Source organism: Haliaeetus leucocephalus, unplaced genomic scaffold (genome assembly GCF_000737465.1).
Source record: "Haliaeetus leucocephalus isolate CR32 unplaced genomic scaffold, Haliaeetus_leucocephalus-4.0 Scaffold2, whole genome shotgun sequence".
Classification (NCBI taxonomy): domain Eukaryota; kingdom Metazoa; phylum Chordata; class Aves; order Accipitriformes; family Accipitridae; genus Haliaeetus; species Haliaeetus leucocephalus.
The window spans coordinates 12902509-12918186 of NW_010972438.1; the positions used below are offsets into that span (position 1 = coordinate 12902509).

General features: G+C 52.7%; 1 protein-coding gene across 2 annotated transcripts in view; it reads right to left on the reverse strand.

The window, feature by feature from the left end:
* Window positions 1-278: 278 nt before the first annotated feature.
* The window catches only part of PLXNA1 (plexin A1), a 105481-nt gene continuing 90081 nt past the window's right edge, over window positions 279-15678 (reverse strand). The window contains exons 23-31 of one of the 2 annotated variants that reach the window (XM_010571769.1): window positions 13823-13969; window positions 12864-13023; window positions 12176-12279; window positions 11606-11702; window positions 10721-10911; window positions 9646-9815; window positions 7696-7908; window positions 3889-4039; window positions 279-374 (exon numbers count right to left, since the gene is read on the reverse strand). In XM_010571769.1, coding sequence (XP_010570071.1) covers window positions 279-374; window positions 3889-4039; window positions 7696-7908; window positions 9646-9815; window positions 10721-10911; window positions 11606-11702; window positions 12176-12279; window positions 12864-13023; window positions 13823-13969 — 1329 coding nt within the window. Of the gene's footprint in view, window positions 375-3888; window positions 4040-7695; window positions 7909-9645; window positions 9816-10720; window positions 10912-11605; window positions 11703-12175; window positions 12280-12863; window positions 13078-13822; window positions 13970-15678 lie in introns of both variants that reach the window. The other variant, XM_010571760.1, reaches the window with a different exon arrangement.

A 15678-nucleotide genomic window follows, 5' to 3' on the forward strand; every position in this document is an offset into this window, starting at 1 on the left:
TGTACCCCGGTTGGATTGGGGGGGTTTTGCGTGTGTGTCAGGGGGTTTTATCGATGTTGCTGCCGTCATCGGGATTTGTTTGTTGTGTTGTTTTTTTTTTTTCCGCTGAAGCGTGAGGTTTCCTTGTTCGTTCGTGGGAAGCGCGCGGAGGCACAGCAGCTCCCGCGGGTCCGGCCGGCCCCAGCCCCAAAGTCTTCTTCTGCCCGCGGCTGCCGCTGGCTGGCCCTCCCTCCCGCCGCCTCCGCTGCCCGGGATGCTGGCACCGCGCCGCTGCCTTCTCAGCTGCTTAAGGCCATTGTGTCGATCGCCTGCTCCAGCTTACTCCTCAGCCGCTGCCTCCGGGCCTGCTCGTCCTTCTCCAACGCAGCTAAAATCTGGGGGAGAGAGGGGAGAAGAGAGGGTGAGGAGATGCCCTCCTACCCAAAGCGGCTCCTCCTTGCCTGTGGCCGCGCCGGCTCATCGACGGCATCGCGCCATGGGGATGCGGCCCCACGGGAAGCGGTGCGCATTTGTTCCCGTGCCTAACGGGGCCAGGAAAGGGCCAAAGGAGGTGCGAGGTGGAGGACACCGCTCTGAGTGCTGCCAACCCCCAGACAGAGCCTCCCGGGACCCCCAAGGGGCTGCAGTAACACCAGGGACCTGCTTGACACTAACGAGAAGCCAACTTGCAGGTGGGGAAACGAAGAAAACAAACATCCATCGTCAAACGGAGGGTGAACACCAAAACCAAGACAACGACACCTTCCCACCATGTCCACGACCTCCAGCAAACCTCTAACGTCCTGGGGAGGCAAGGGGCTGCATTTCAGAGACCACGACCAAGCCACAAACTGGTTCCACGAGCACAAAAAGACCAAATCCACGAGGCTTCAGCTGCCGCCAGTGGTAAAACCCTGCTCCTCTCTCCCCAGGGTGGACGACTGGGGAGCACTGAGGTGATGGAGGGGGGGCAAAGCCTGCCTCGCGGCGAGCCCTCAGTCCTGTGCAAGGGGGGCACCCACAGACATCCAAGAATGACTTTCCTCCTTTGAAATCCCCTTTCTCTAAACAAGCTCGTGGCCAGGGTGACAGATCACAGGGTGGAGGGATGGTCCCCTGCCCTGGGCTGGATGCGGCCATGCCTCCAGGGCCAGCGGAGGACTGGCAGCAGTGGGAGGGTAGAGGACGAGGCTCAGAGTGGGGAGAAGGCAGTAATGAAGCGTAAAACAAAGGGGCAGTTGCCCTCCCAGCAGCCAGGAGCCTCGTCTCACTAACATCATGCCAGTAGAGCAGAAAAGCTGATTTAAAAAAACAAACCTGACAGAAATCTCATCTCCTCGGGTGAGCTAGTTGAGAGAACAAATTTTTTGCAATTAAATATCAAGGCATCCGTCAAAGGGGACTTGATTAACCATTTCATTGGCCACATAATTGGAAACAAACTGTTGTATAATTAATAGACTTACTAGGAGGCAGGCAAAGTCCATCAGGAGCCCTACAGGTAACTTCTTAATGGGGAATCAGCTCCCTTTGATTAAGAGCTGCAGCAGCGCCGGTGGGTCGCGGAGCGGCATGCAGGGCGTGCTGTGCAGCATCCACCATGCTGCCATGCAGCAGCCTCCAGCCACCGGCAGGCTCTGGCTCTCCACCAGGCTTTTTGGGACAGGACCAGGCTGGTCCCTGTCTGGCGGGCCAGTAAGAGATGCCCGATGGAGAATCTCTTCCCAAAGGGAAGGGGAAAGCTGCATCTCGACACCGGCGTCACCTCCCGAGGAGGGGACAATTCACCAGTGAGTCGGGCACATCTGATTTACTTCCCCTGGCAGCTACGACCCTGGGCTGCAGCTGGACTCGCGAGAGCTCATAGATTCTGCCACAAACCTGCTACCGGGGACACTCCCCCGCCATCCATCTCTGCAGCCGCTGTTGGCCATCACGCTACACACAGAATAAAATAACTGTAATAACACTCATGCAGAAATCAAAACCCCACGTGCCTGAAAGGTGGCTGAGCTGGAACCAAATGAGATTGGTCTGAGAAGTAGAAAAGGAGTCTATTCCCCCCGCCTGCCTCCTCTGCCTCTCCCGGTAAGACAGCTGTGTATCCTGGGATACTGAGGTGTGGAAAGATTCACAACCTGCCCCTGCATTTATTTGCTCCTCTTTTATCTCAGCCTTACGGAAACAATGCAGTCAAAGGAAACCTGTGCTGAGCATAGAGACAGACCCAGGTTTGTCACCTGCTGTAAGGAGCCAGGACCACTGATTACCAAGATGCAAGTACCCAAATGAAAATTAATTATGATTTTCATTCACAGCCAATGACAGCATATTATTGCACTGAACAACAGGAAAAATTATACTCTCCCATTTTGCATCAAAGAGGGTGCAATCGGGCTGCATATAATTGTGCTTAATGAATGAAAACAAACAAAGGGAACAGCTGTGATTTATTAATCCCATTACAAATAATAAAAGAAGTTCCTGAGAGCTGTGAACACACTTGTGATGCTCAGAGAGCGAGCGACTGCAAGACACTCAACAGATGTCAGGCTGCCATTAGTGGGCAAGAAGAGGACCTGTGCCCCTAAAGAGCATTTCATTAATGCCACATGGTCCCCTCCCTGCTCTCACCCAGGGCTTGGAGAATTTATTTAAGGCTTGGGAGACTTTTAGCCTGGAGGAAGTGACACTTGATGATGGCTGAGGGCTGACGGCTGCCCCACAGCCAATCTAGATCCTCCACACTGCTCCTCTTCCACTCTTATGGTAGCCACAGAGCTGTTGTACAAACTGTAAAACCCCAAAAACCCTTCACTGCCAACTCATCACATAGTGCCATAGGGGCCTACTTGATGTGCTATCCCAAGTTGTTTGGGGAGTGGCACAGAGGTCCCACTAGCACGGTCATCAGTACATGGCCACCAGCTGCACGGTGACCACCACGTGCCACCTTCCCAAGCACCAGGGTCTCCTGCCATCTCTGTAGGCAAGCCAGGCCCTCCTCCTCCTCACTCCTGCAGAGTACCTAGCTCCACAAGGATTTTGGCCACCACGGTCCCAGCAGTGACCTTAGACACAGGGGCCAGGTCTGCTACAACCTTTCCGTGGACTCCCTAAATTCACACCTCAAAGAGGCGCTGGGAGATGCCTCTCAGGATTGCAGGGTACGATGGGGACCCCGTTTCCTCTTCCTGCAGGGTGAGACGCCGGCTTTCCCGGCTCTCTCCGAGCGAGGAGATGTTCTGGCACTCTGTCACCTAAATAAGCCACCATTCAAACACAGTCATCAATCCCCTTTATTGGGACAATAAAACCTATACTATCATGTTATATGTATAGATCCATATTTTACTGTAGTTACATATTTTATTGCTTTAATAAAAAGATGCAGGGTGTGGATTTCAGTGGTGCTTTACAAAGTTAATTTGTATGAATTACAACAGAGGGGTTTTTAACTATTCTTACTGATGTTCACAAAGCAAGCACTGAAGAGGCCACCACATCCTCTAGCATCCCCAGGGAGCAGAGCCAGATGCCGCCTGTATAATCACACGATGTTGGTACCACCGTGGCACCGGGTCAGTGGCAGCGGATAGAGGAGGCACACTGAGGTAACGCCGCGAATTCTGCAGCCCCATGGGGCTCGTGCCAAATGTGTAGAAAAATAGGTGTTCCCCACGTTACTCCCTGCAGAAAATATGGGGAATGAAGCACTGCCTACACCAGCGCCTGGCTCCACGCCTCCCAAACCTTTCCTTCCCCACCAGCCCAAGCACACACATGGACTAGTTTGCTCTCTTGCATTTCATGGGGTGTTTTTCTGTAGGAAAAGTGTGGGACTGCAGAAACATGGGCAAAGGGACACAGTTCATAGCCCAGGCTTGAATCCCCATCACCATGTCTTACCTCATCCTTGTACTTGGTGATGTAGGAGTAGATCTCGTGTAGCGCACTCATACTGTTGAACTGGCTGAGGTGTAACCGCGACTGCTCTGCCAGGTATGCACTCATGTCCTGGTCACTGATCGCTGGCATTTTAGCTATATCTGCATAATATCTGCAAGGGCGAAACAGAAGAGTGGGTCAGAAATAGGGACAGATAGAAGGGGATGGGTCCCCACCATGACGCTCACTGAGAACAGCCACTGGAAAGGCAAGGTGAAGACCATCTTGCCTACGAGCAGTGACATACCACAATCACCCATTATAACACTGCTGCTCATCAAGAACTCTCTGAGCTCTCCACGGAGCGCTCAGCATCATTAGGAACACGTTCCAGATGGAGCAGCGCCAGGCGCAGCCCAGCCCAGCTCAGCCCACCATGCTGGGAAGCCAGGAGCCACTGCTCTGAGGGTTTTCCTACCCTCTCCTAAACCACACATTTTTCCTCCTTCCCATCCCATTGGCATGTTTTACCACCAAACTGCATCTACCAGAATCCTCCATGCTTGCAGCAACACATAAGGCTTTGCTACCATTCTAAGGTCGCCGTGTCGCTGAAACCAACGATGCCCCTTTGCATTCAATTAAATACTTGGTGCGTGAACACAAGACAAGTTCACATCCAGCCCTCGCAGTGATACCTGTCCGCGTTGGTTATGTCTTCCTCAGCAAGAGGCATTCAACGCAGCCTACAACTGCCACTGGTCATGCTCAGGAGTTCCCAAGCACCTAAAAGCTACAAAGAGCTTTCATTTTCACTGAAAACCAAGGTTCTGCAGACACGTCTGTGAGCTCAGAGGATCCTGGGCAGTAGAGGAGATAACTGATGTCTTAGGGCATGCCTGGGTCAAATGACTTGGTGCTTTCCTGCCTTCCTTGTGCTTCTCTGATGGTTGCTACCAGCAGCATACTACCTCACATTTCCTAGGACACCTTAAGATTTGCAGACCTATCCCACAGCTGCCTCACTGATATGCTCAGCAAATACAGGGAAACCCAGACACAGCTTGTATGGTCCAGAATTGTAGTGGAAACACAGAACATCCAACAGGATATTCATCAAAACCCAGGGAGATCAAAGCCGCAGCATCCCATTGCAGCAGGAGGGTTACACTAAGCAGACACACCAGTGGACCAGCCACTGAGGTCCTTCTGGAAACCAGGGTTATGTCCACAGGCCTCTATTAAAAAAAGAAACCCTACCCACAGCAAACGAGCCCTGGCCACCCCCACCACCTGGAAAAAGAGAGTGCCAGTCTCTCCCAGGTTTGCTTTACTTCTCATGACTCCTCACTCAGTGAAGTTTCTGGTACAGTGATTAGCATCATTAGCATCAGCAGCCAAACGCTGAGATGGAACGTGGCTGAAGCACTTGGATAGGAGCAGATGGCAGCCAGACCACTTGAGGAGATGAATACAAGGATCTACTCCATCCCACGGCGCTGAACTCAGCTAGTGATAAAATACTTGGGCACTTTTTACAAGGAGGCTCATTCACACTCAGAAAGTGATGCGAGAGATTTGCTGGATGCTGCCAAGAGAGCAGTGGTCTGGGGTGAGGACCTCTGACTAAACCAGGCATCAAGAGATCTGCTATGCTGCTAGAGAGATCACCCCCAGAGTGACGTCTCCTAAAGCTGACATTACTTCTACCTGTGCTGAGGAATATTAGGGACAATATGCCCAACCTTCTCAGGTCCAGCCAGCTTTGATTAGCAAAGAAAACCCACAGAGATCCTCCTGGCCTCCATTTAACCCAGGTGAAGGCCCTTGTGGAGAGGGACTCATAGGAGATCAACATACAAGGGAGACCTGATGAAGAAGAAAGCTTTTGTGGCTGCCACAAGTCATCCAGGTAACAAGCAGCAGTTTTACATTCCAGGTTTTATCATGACACAAAGGATGGCAGGAGACCATCATGTTTCAATGCAAGTGTGCATGGTTCGTGTGGACTGAGATCCCAGTCACACTTCCCATTTCCAGAGGACAGCTACCACAGCCATGACCCCAGCAACACTCCCCTTGGGTTTCCCCAGGCTTTCCACCTCCAGAGCCATTTACTTTGCTATTCCTGCCTCAGACTGGCAGGATGCCCTTTTTTCAGCTGGTGCCTGAACCACGGTGGCAGACGGACCTGCTGTTGGGACTAGCAGTCCCACTCAGCCACCCTCGCATCGCTCCCATCCTGCCTCTGCAAAACTTTGCGACGATAACTGTGCCAAAAGCCAGAAATGCTGATTACGCCATAAATCCCCACAGCAGAGGAGCAGTAGAAGACCCAGCCATACCCTGCCCCCTGCTCGGCTGCCTCTGGGACTGTACTGGTGGTAAGCGATGGCAGGAACAGCTGTCACCGGTGAGATCTCCCACCTCCTCCCCAGGGACACAGCATGTCTAGACCAATGCTTAACTCTGGAATGGTTTTATACCTTTTTTTCTCTGGGCACACGCAGAGCTGAATATTTTTGTCATAGAGATGGCAAGGTCAGAGAAATTCACCTTATGAAGTTTATAATGTTCCTATGGGACCCCACTCCAAAGCCCACTCCAGCCCCCTGCAAAGAACCTTCTCCTATTACAATGCAGCTCATCTCTCATCTCAGCCATCATATTTCAGGGGCACCTTTTCTTCTGATCCAAGTCCTATCTTCCTCGAGGGAAGAAGCTTGTCTTTGTACCTGCCTGCAAAGCACCAGGCATGCCAATGGTGCTGCAAAAATAACTGTGTACAAGCGAGTATCCAAAGGATGATTTAGGCTACAAAGTCTCATGCTTGCAAACTAGAGAATATGATGCTTATTGTTGCCTGGACATCTTTCATTTGGTTCATTCTGTATCCAGTCTACATGCTTCCAGAAAAGGGGAAAGGTCCTCAGTTTAAAAAAAAAAAAAAAAGCAAAAAAAAAGCGCATCATCTATAGCACAGCATATCAGTACAAGAGGAAAGTTGCATCAGCAACCTGAAATCTGCCATTTTTTAAGCTTGATGAAGTCCCACTTCACAAGACAGCAACATTTTAACAGTAGCTCTATTTGGAGGGCTTTGCAGAACATCTCCTAGTTTTGTCTCCCAAAAGGATAAAGCTAAACACAGCATTATGCCTGAGTGCATCAATTTTCAATCAGTAGCATTCAAACCCTGAACTTTTAACACTGCATTAATGCAGCGGGACAGAAGGGTGTCTCTCATCAGCTAACAGCGCAGGTGGAGGGTATCGGAAGGAGTCAGGGGACCTGCTCCTCTCCCTGCTCCTTGGCACAGCGACAGCAGCCCAAGCGCTGCCTCAGAGCATGTGCTCTCATCAGGATCCCAGGTGAGATGTACTGACGGATGAGAGATGGGAAATGGTAATTTTCAACCATTTCAGCAAAACCTGCGTGTATTGTCATGGTACAAAAAAGGCACTTCTCTAGTCCAAGGCTGACTTCTCACTGCTCTTCGAAACCAATCAAGGAAGGTGTTAGCAATTCCCTAGCACAGACCAAGATTTACAACAGAAAACATCAGGCAACCTAAAAGTGGAGGTTGCTTTTAGCACCCCTTACGCAAGTCATAAACGGCTCTGTCAAACAGTCATTGCAAACTCATTCCAGGAGACAATCACGAGAAAGCATCATCTCTCAAATGAGAGGATCACCTTCCACAAGTGTTAGTACGCTCTTCAGACAGCTGCCAAGAGGAGTCCTCCCAATGACCCAAGTCCCCACACGCACATACATCCACCATAAGTCCTCCAGGTGAAGCAAGGAGATATTACCAAGTCTACTCACCTTTCTACCCAGCTCTTGTAGTTGGGGATGTCCTTGGCATACAGTAGTTTGTTGGAGGGAGAGTCTTTTCCTAGCTTGTGCTCAGAAGTTGAGCAGGAGTCCATGAATGTCTGAGCCACCACGGATAGGCAGGCATCAGTAATACTGTTCTTGTGAATGTCGAACACAAACTGGGGGTTCTTAATCACATTCACCCAAAAACGTAGAGGTAGACTGAGGGACGAAGGAAACAGGAGTCAGCACCTGAACCAAGCCCTAGAGGGCAGCTGGCACACACATGCACCTCCAGTTGTGGAGAAGGAGCTCCCCATGACCCAGAATTGGGCAGGCTGCTTTTCCCAGCACCCCAGGGATGCAAACGTCCTGGGGTAAATGGCCACTCCCCCCTGCCCACCCCCACATGGCCACAGCTCTCCGCGGAGAAATTCCTCAGCACTGCCAACATCTCCAAAGGCAAACCGAGGCAGCACAGATCCGCACTTTCTCCAAGGATCCACCCATACTGAAGAGCCCTTGCTGAGCGCATGGGTCAAACCAGGCATGGTCCCTTCTCTCACATCAGTAATCCCTTCAAAGGTGCCGTGTGGCATTTCACAGATCTCCCGTGTTGGAGAAGGGAGTTAACTGGACTCCTCAAGGGACTCATTAGCACATTTAACACCAGAGGAGAATTTAGGCAGCCTCGGATGCTGGAAATAAAGCTCTCGGCTGTAGAGCCAGCAGGTCTCCTGGCCAGGCACCGACTGGATGTTTGCTGCATACTGACACATGTGCCACCCTCCACGGCTCCATTTCCCAATCCTGCTGCCCCTCTCCTCTCCCAGGAGCATCTCAGGGCCTCCCCCCTTCAGAAAGCCTCTCCGCCCTGTCATCCCTCAGCACCAACACCCAGCGAATGCTTTTATCTTAGACAAAACACACTTCGTTCCCCAGGACTTTCCTAATGAGGGTACCGGGTGCATGTACATATTTCATTTGTGAAGGGAATGGCCTCTAGAAATTAGCTCCACACATCGAATTAGCGCCCAGAGATAAGCACAGGCATTAGTATGCAGGAGCCTGCGTGCCCAGCCCCTGCGGAGCGGGCTTTTTTTTCCCTCCCTTGCCTTTCGCTCCTTCTTTTAATATAGAAAACCGAGTTATAAATCAGTTCCAAGCGCTTCCGCGCTCTCACATCTCCATTTAAAAATGTTTCTTTTCCTGCCCTGCTAATTGCCAACAGTTACTGAACTACACAAAAGCAATTTGGCTGCCATTTAACAAATGCCAGACACGGGAATGTACGTACCCGTCTCCAGTAACGGCAAGATCAGAGAGATGAAATCAGTGAGGCAGCAGAAAAGAAAAATGCCAAGGGGGGGCTGCAGAGCAGCAGCCAACGTCTGCTTGAGCCCTGGCCCCAGCACGGCACTTACGGAGGTCTCATCAGCCACTCCGCCCCGCTTTTCAGAGAGCAATTAGCAGAGCCGATGGGCTGGCTCTGCGGGCCAGGTTAGGGAGGATGCATACATGGCTTTACGCTGACTTTGTTGGGGCACGTTTGGCTGAGGGACAGGAGGGAGCGTGGAAACACCTTTAGGACAGTCGAGATGAGAATTGGGGCTTGCACCTCTGGAGGAGCCGGGAGGATGGAGAAGACCAAGCGGCATTTGCCCAAGGTGCGATGGGAACAGAGCCGCTGTGGTCCTCGGCCGACTCCAGCCGTCAGGGGGAGCGTGGTGCCTGGGATTTGGGGACGGACGGACGGGCTGAGGGAGCATTGCATTCCTGGGATTTTTTCTGCTGCGGGAAGGCATGCAAGGGATTTACCCACACCCGAAATACAGAGATATGGGCCTCTCTTGTCCTGGATCGTTTCCAGGGACATACTTCTGCTCCCTGGGGGAGGGGTTGGAAATATCATTAGCTGTGATATCCTTAGCCCCCCAGCCCATTGTCCCTCTCCATTACCAGTTACTCTTCCAGGTGTGCCTGACATCATAGTCATTGATCTGATGCTTATCGGCTTGTTCGTCCAGGAAATCAAACATGTATTTGATGGCGAGGGGCAGCGCACTCCCACGATGTGCTGTACTGAAGATGGTCTCAAACAGGTCATCCACGAATTTCTGCAGGGTGCCCTGAAGAGGAGAAAGAGAGAGGGGTGGCTCAGCAACATCCAGCGCCAGCAGAAAGATGAGCCTTTAACTAAAGGTCGGCCTTTAAACCAATTCCACTTCTATTCCTACCACCTGGAAGAGAAGCACAGTACAGCCTGTGTAACTCGACTGGTTCTCGGTGGTTTATACTGGGAAACAGACACTGCAGTGATATCTCCTTCACTGCATGATCTGGCCCACTAAATGCCTACAAACAAAAACACCATATAGAGCAAAACCCAAATGAACGTATGTCATATCATGGTCTTTTTAGGGTCCCATTAAGGTGCCCAAGACCAGATGACAGACATTGCTGAACAAGCCCTCGTCCCACGAGACAGGGAGCCAAGTCACAGGGGAGATGGCTGAGCCCAGTCTCTGCAATCCTGAGCCAGTATCTTCAGCAAAGCCCTCCACTCCTCTCTAGGGACATTTCAGACACACAGCGCCCACTTGGCACTACAGAAGGTTTTGTATGTGCTGAGGGAAGGGGAACCTGCTGTGATGCCAAATGCCCTGGGTAATTAACCTTCCCACATCACTGATTTTGCTGCTTTATCCCAAACACCAAAAGGGATGAGGCATCTGCCCCAGGGCATCTCTGCTTTGCAGTCCAGCAGCTGCTCAAGGATACAGGGAACAGTAAAAATGCTAAAGGGTGCAAAAAGCAAAGAGGAAAATCCACTCAAGGGATATTCACTGAGGGTTTTGACACACGAAAACATCACTTCCAGCTCAGGAAAGAGACCAAGAGAGTAGCTCCTTCTGTGCTGAAGCAGAAGGCTAATAAAAAAAGCAGTGCTTGCCACTTTCGGACAACCTAAAATCACTGCCCTTCCCCACTCATTTAAAAACCCAAGTGGCAGCTCTGCATCTCTGGGCCATACCTTGGTGGCTAATAAGCGGGTCAGGTAGATTTCGGAGACCATCTTGCTGCCTCTGTCGCCCTCCCGCTGGTCCATGTGGTCGTGGTTTTTCACCAGGTGCCAGAGTTTGGTGCCGCTCTCCAGGTCGGGGGTGATCATGGGGGTCCGTGAGCGCAGGCTGTCGGGGCTGCTGGCTGTCCGCAGCATGCTCTCTGCAAGCACCGAGCAGAGAGGGATGCTCGTATCTTGCCCATCTCCACCTTGCCACCAGCCCCTCTGCTCCCCTTCCCTCCACTGTGGCTTCAGGGCACATCACGGCCATGAAATGGGAGCTTTGGGATCCAGCCTCTGCAGTCACCATGGATTGGGAGCTCTGCTGGGACCGTCCTCGCAGCCTGCCGGGCTTTGTTCAAGCCTGGCTGATGTACAGGAGCCAGAACCATCATGGAAGGGTTTCTGCAGAGGCCTGTCCTGCTCCCAGCACTGCAGGTGCCCGGATCACAGATGCCTCCTGTGCCAGTCTGAGCTGACCGCACTATTCCCTTCCAAACCAAGGCTGATGTACGCTTGCCAGCACATTCGCTGGAGTCCTCAACTCTGCTTATTTAAGTGCAAAGTGCCTCTGTGCTAATTAGATTTCAGGGGAATAAAAGGGAGGGGATCCCTTAGCAGCAGCCATCTGACACGTCTTTCTCCCCCGAGTCTGACACATTGCAGAGAGATGGCTCTGAGGGCATCTGCTCCCTCTCCAACACCAGAATAAATATCATGGTGCAGGAGAGCTAGGGATCTGGACAACCTTGTTCATGTGAGACACAATTACACGTGCCCTGTGCCTTGGTCTGCAAGCCCAGCCCAGTGCTCCCTCCCCTGCCTGCACAGCGGGGGATGCCCCTGCACGCTCACCGTATCTGCTGAGGGACTTGGTGAAGGTGGAGGAGTTGGAGATGTTGTATGCCGAGTTCTGCTTGGGTACCAGGGCTACCGAGGAGCCATCCGTCACCTGGGGGCAGAGATGGTGTGAGCAGGCTGCAACATGGGAGAGGCACAGGAGGAATAGCCCCGCAGCAGGGAGAAACCAGCCCAGGAGGGATGAAGCTACACTGCACCCCACCCCAGGGACATCCACCTCCAGCAAAGGAGACCTACATATCTGCCTCTGTGACAGCTCGGGGGAAGGGGTCAGAACAGGAACACACCAGGAACTTGGCATGAAAATGGCAAAGTAAGGTCAGAGCAGGGAACAGCCTCTATGACTCCTGGAGATGCCCCATTTAGTGCTTCTTTGAATGGAGGGACCATAAACATGGGGCCCAGGCAGGAAAGTGACTGCAGACCTCCTGGCCATACCCCTGCATGAGCAGCACAGTCTGGAGAGCTGAGCCCAGGCCCTAACCAAGCTGAAGAGGGAGAAGAGATGCTCAAGCTCAAAGCAGCTGGTGACTGCTCAGGGCTCTCCACCACGGACAGCCTTACCTGGTAGTGGGCCAGGGTGTTTAGCCTCTTCCAGTCATTGTCAATCTTTGTGGTCACATCTTCGTCCTGCAGTATGATCCGGGCCATCCTGCCCTGCCGCCACTCTGTCCCCATGAGGGAGAAGGGCTCGTGGTTAGGAAGCGATAGGAGCACAAAGCCGAGGGAAGGGTAGGAGCACGGTCTGGGCACCAACAAAAGAGCCCTCCCAGCACCTTCAAACCCCATGACTGATGACTATCAATATGCTGTGGGGCAAAACCTGTTTCTAAGTACTCAGGGAAAGACAGCATCGATTTGACCCTGGTGACCGTTTCCTTTGCTCCTCTCCTCTTCATTCTCCTGCCCCACCTTTAAGAACAGGACTATTAACACTGTTCTCAACTATTGCTGGCCTCCTTGGACCTCAGCCACCTCAAGCCTGCAATCCAGACCACAGCCAGAGCTGAGGAAGCTCCTCTCCCCACCCTCTCTACTGGCAGGACCCACACTCTCATGCCTGGGGTGCCCACACACAGTCAGTGCCACCAGCACAGCAAAAGTGGACTGGACAAGCACAAATGCTCTGGTCCTGCCAGGTTCCCTCTCCTGTAAGAGATGCAGATTTTCTTGCCTTGAACAGTTTTTTTGGCACTTCTGCTCTTAGTCACATCCCTGCTCCCCGCAGGGAAGTGCTTGGCCTCTCTCTTACCCAGGTCCATGTCTCCGGCTTTGGGTCGCTGGGAATAGGGCACCCCCTTGTAGACAGCGTCCAGCAGCTTCTCTTTCACCTGCGTGATGGTGTCGCAGTTCAGCACCTTGACAGGGATCTCCGGGGCATTCTCGTTCTCGGGATTCACGCAGTTGAGGGTCTGCACAGCACAGGAGGGGCAAAAAGACTCGAGTGAGAGGTTGTGACATGCTGGCTGCAAGGTCCAAGGACAGGGGGCTACAGCTGTCTACAGACCATGTCTTCTCACCTCCCAGGCCACGGCGGAGTTGCAGCCACATGACATATTCCTGATCCCCCTTTCCCCCCACCTCTCCCCACCACCCTCAGTGAAGGAATCCTGGGCCAGCAAACCATGCGCAACTCACCAAAACCTGTCTAGCCTGAGGGATGCCTGGGCACGCTCCACTCCCCTCCCAACCCTACCCTGGTGGAGATCGAGGTGGTGAAGAACCAGCTGCAGGCTCAGCCAGGGGAAGGGCCTGGCTTATCATTCAGCTGGACAGAGGAGATGGCTCATATGGAGGAAGAAATGTATCTCTCCATCTCCTGCAGTAATCTCAAGGCTCTAACTTTGATCCCCACCAAACACAAGCCGCTGGCTGCTCCAGGTAGCATGCGCTCAACAGCGTCTCTGGCCCCATACCTGTCAGGGCCATGGAGTTTGCTGGGAGAGGCATGGAGGGGGATTCAGTTCCCGTTTGGCTTTCTCAGCTCCGTGGCAAGAGCAAACCTTGCCATGCAAAGGCCCCGTTTCTGACCTTAACTGGGATAGGCACCACACAGGCAGGGCAAGAGGCACCCCAGGGATGCCGGAGAGAAGAACAAGAGATATACCACTCTCTGCAAAGTACTTTGGGTGCCTCCAAGATCTTGTTAAATAGCTGGACCTAGCAGTCCTGGCAAGCACTGGTACCAGTGAGGTTTCCGCTTGCACTAACCAGCATTTTGTAGTCAATCTGCTGCCGGATAAGCTTGTCTTCACTGAGGGAGTAGCGAGCCTCTCCTGTGATGGCATCAATGGGTCCCTTCTCCATCTGCTGCTTGATGGCGCAGTAGAGCATGAAGAGCGGTTCCCCAGCACACTCCTGTGTGACAGGGGATGGAGGAGAGGGAGAGAGAGGGGTGAGAAGGTGCCAGGCACCAGCTCTGCCTTTCAAGAACCACCACTGTGGCCCTGCAGCACCAAGCCCCATATGCAGCTTTATAAAGAGTTTCCAGCCCTTGCTCAAGACTGCAAGGGGGTACATGGTAAAATTCATCCCGTGGAGGAACTCATTCTCTCCTTCTAAGCCCGCTGGAGGTTGCTCCCTTGTCTATCAACCCCTAGGGTCAGCTTCCCAGAGTTTCCAGACACTCCCTGGTGAATTCTGCTCATTCTACAGGCCAAAAACAAACTAAAAAGGTTAAATTCAGGGCTAGTGAGGAGCAAGTTGGGTCTGGGGACTTTGTGTATGGGATATAGCCTATCTTTTGAGCTGGCCCAGCCTAGAGATGCACGTGAGGACTGGACAGGACACGCTGCAGTGGGACAGCCTGGGGGCTCTTGCCCAGGTATCACAATGCGGTTCTGGCATCTGCCAGGAGCCCAGTCGCACATGACAGAAGGTCAAAGGAGTTCCTCCATGTGACAGCTGGGCACAGCTAGACAGATCCGCCGGGAAGGAAAAGCAAGAGAGCAACTCACTGACAACCCTACCCGGAGTCTCCAGCTGATGGGGGGGGGGACCAGGCGATGAGGTTTCCTGCAGTTAAACCATTTGCCACCTATATGTTCCCAGTGCCAAACCCTATAGTCAAAGGCAGCTTTAGCCACCAGCCAGAGCCACATCAGCATCCATCTCATAGGTGGGAAGAAGGGAGAGGGAAACTGAACCAGACACTTCCCCCAGAGATGCTGGATGCTGGAACTGCAGTGACCCAGGAACAGTAAAAGATCTGGAGGCACCAACCAGCCTAGAGCCATGAGTTGGTGTAGGGGGGCTGGAAGTGGACACCCCTTTATCACCCAGGGCCCAAACCTCTCCCCTGAGCTGCATCCCAAGGAGCCCTTCCAGATACAGGCATTAGCCCTAAGGGAGAAAAAAGGGTAAAATGGGAGCAGAGGACAAGGAGAAGTCCCAGCAGATTTTACCCCACTAGCCCTCGCCCCTCCCTCCCAGCCGCCTCACAAATAAATTGTACTTTGGTGCAAAGTGCGACTGCTCTCCCTGTCACCATATGCTGTTAGCATCTCGTTAGCATCTGTGGTAATTAAAGAGACAGCTGCTAACGAGTAGGAACAGGCATACATCATCCCCAGACCTTCCGACAACACGCCTGTCTTTGAAATTATGTTTCATTTGCAAACTCGGCTTCATTAAGTCAGCTTGGAAAAGTGAGAGACCCAAGGTGGGTGCTACACTGTGCATTACCGGCTGCCCGGCAAGGCAAGAGTGCCAGGCTGTCTGCAAGGTGGTGAGACCCCGGTGGCTTCTATGGCACCCTGAGCCCACCCCTCCAGCCACGGTGGAAATACTCGAGTTGTTTCTTTTGGTTGCTTGTAAAAACTCCTCATAGAACTTCCAAGTCTGCAGAAGTGGTGTGGATGGAGGATAGCTTGGAGTGGGGCTCCTGCTCACATCTGGCACAGCTGCTTCCACCCCAGCCCACAGATTTCACCTTTCCCGCGAGGCATGGTTGCTGCCCCCCCCCCCCATCTGCAGTTCTGTGCCCACCTCTGGGGATCCCCCACTGAGAGAGGTGGCTTCAGCCCTTCCCACACTGGTGGCCTGGTTGCACTCCAGGCATCACAGCA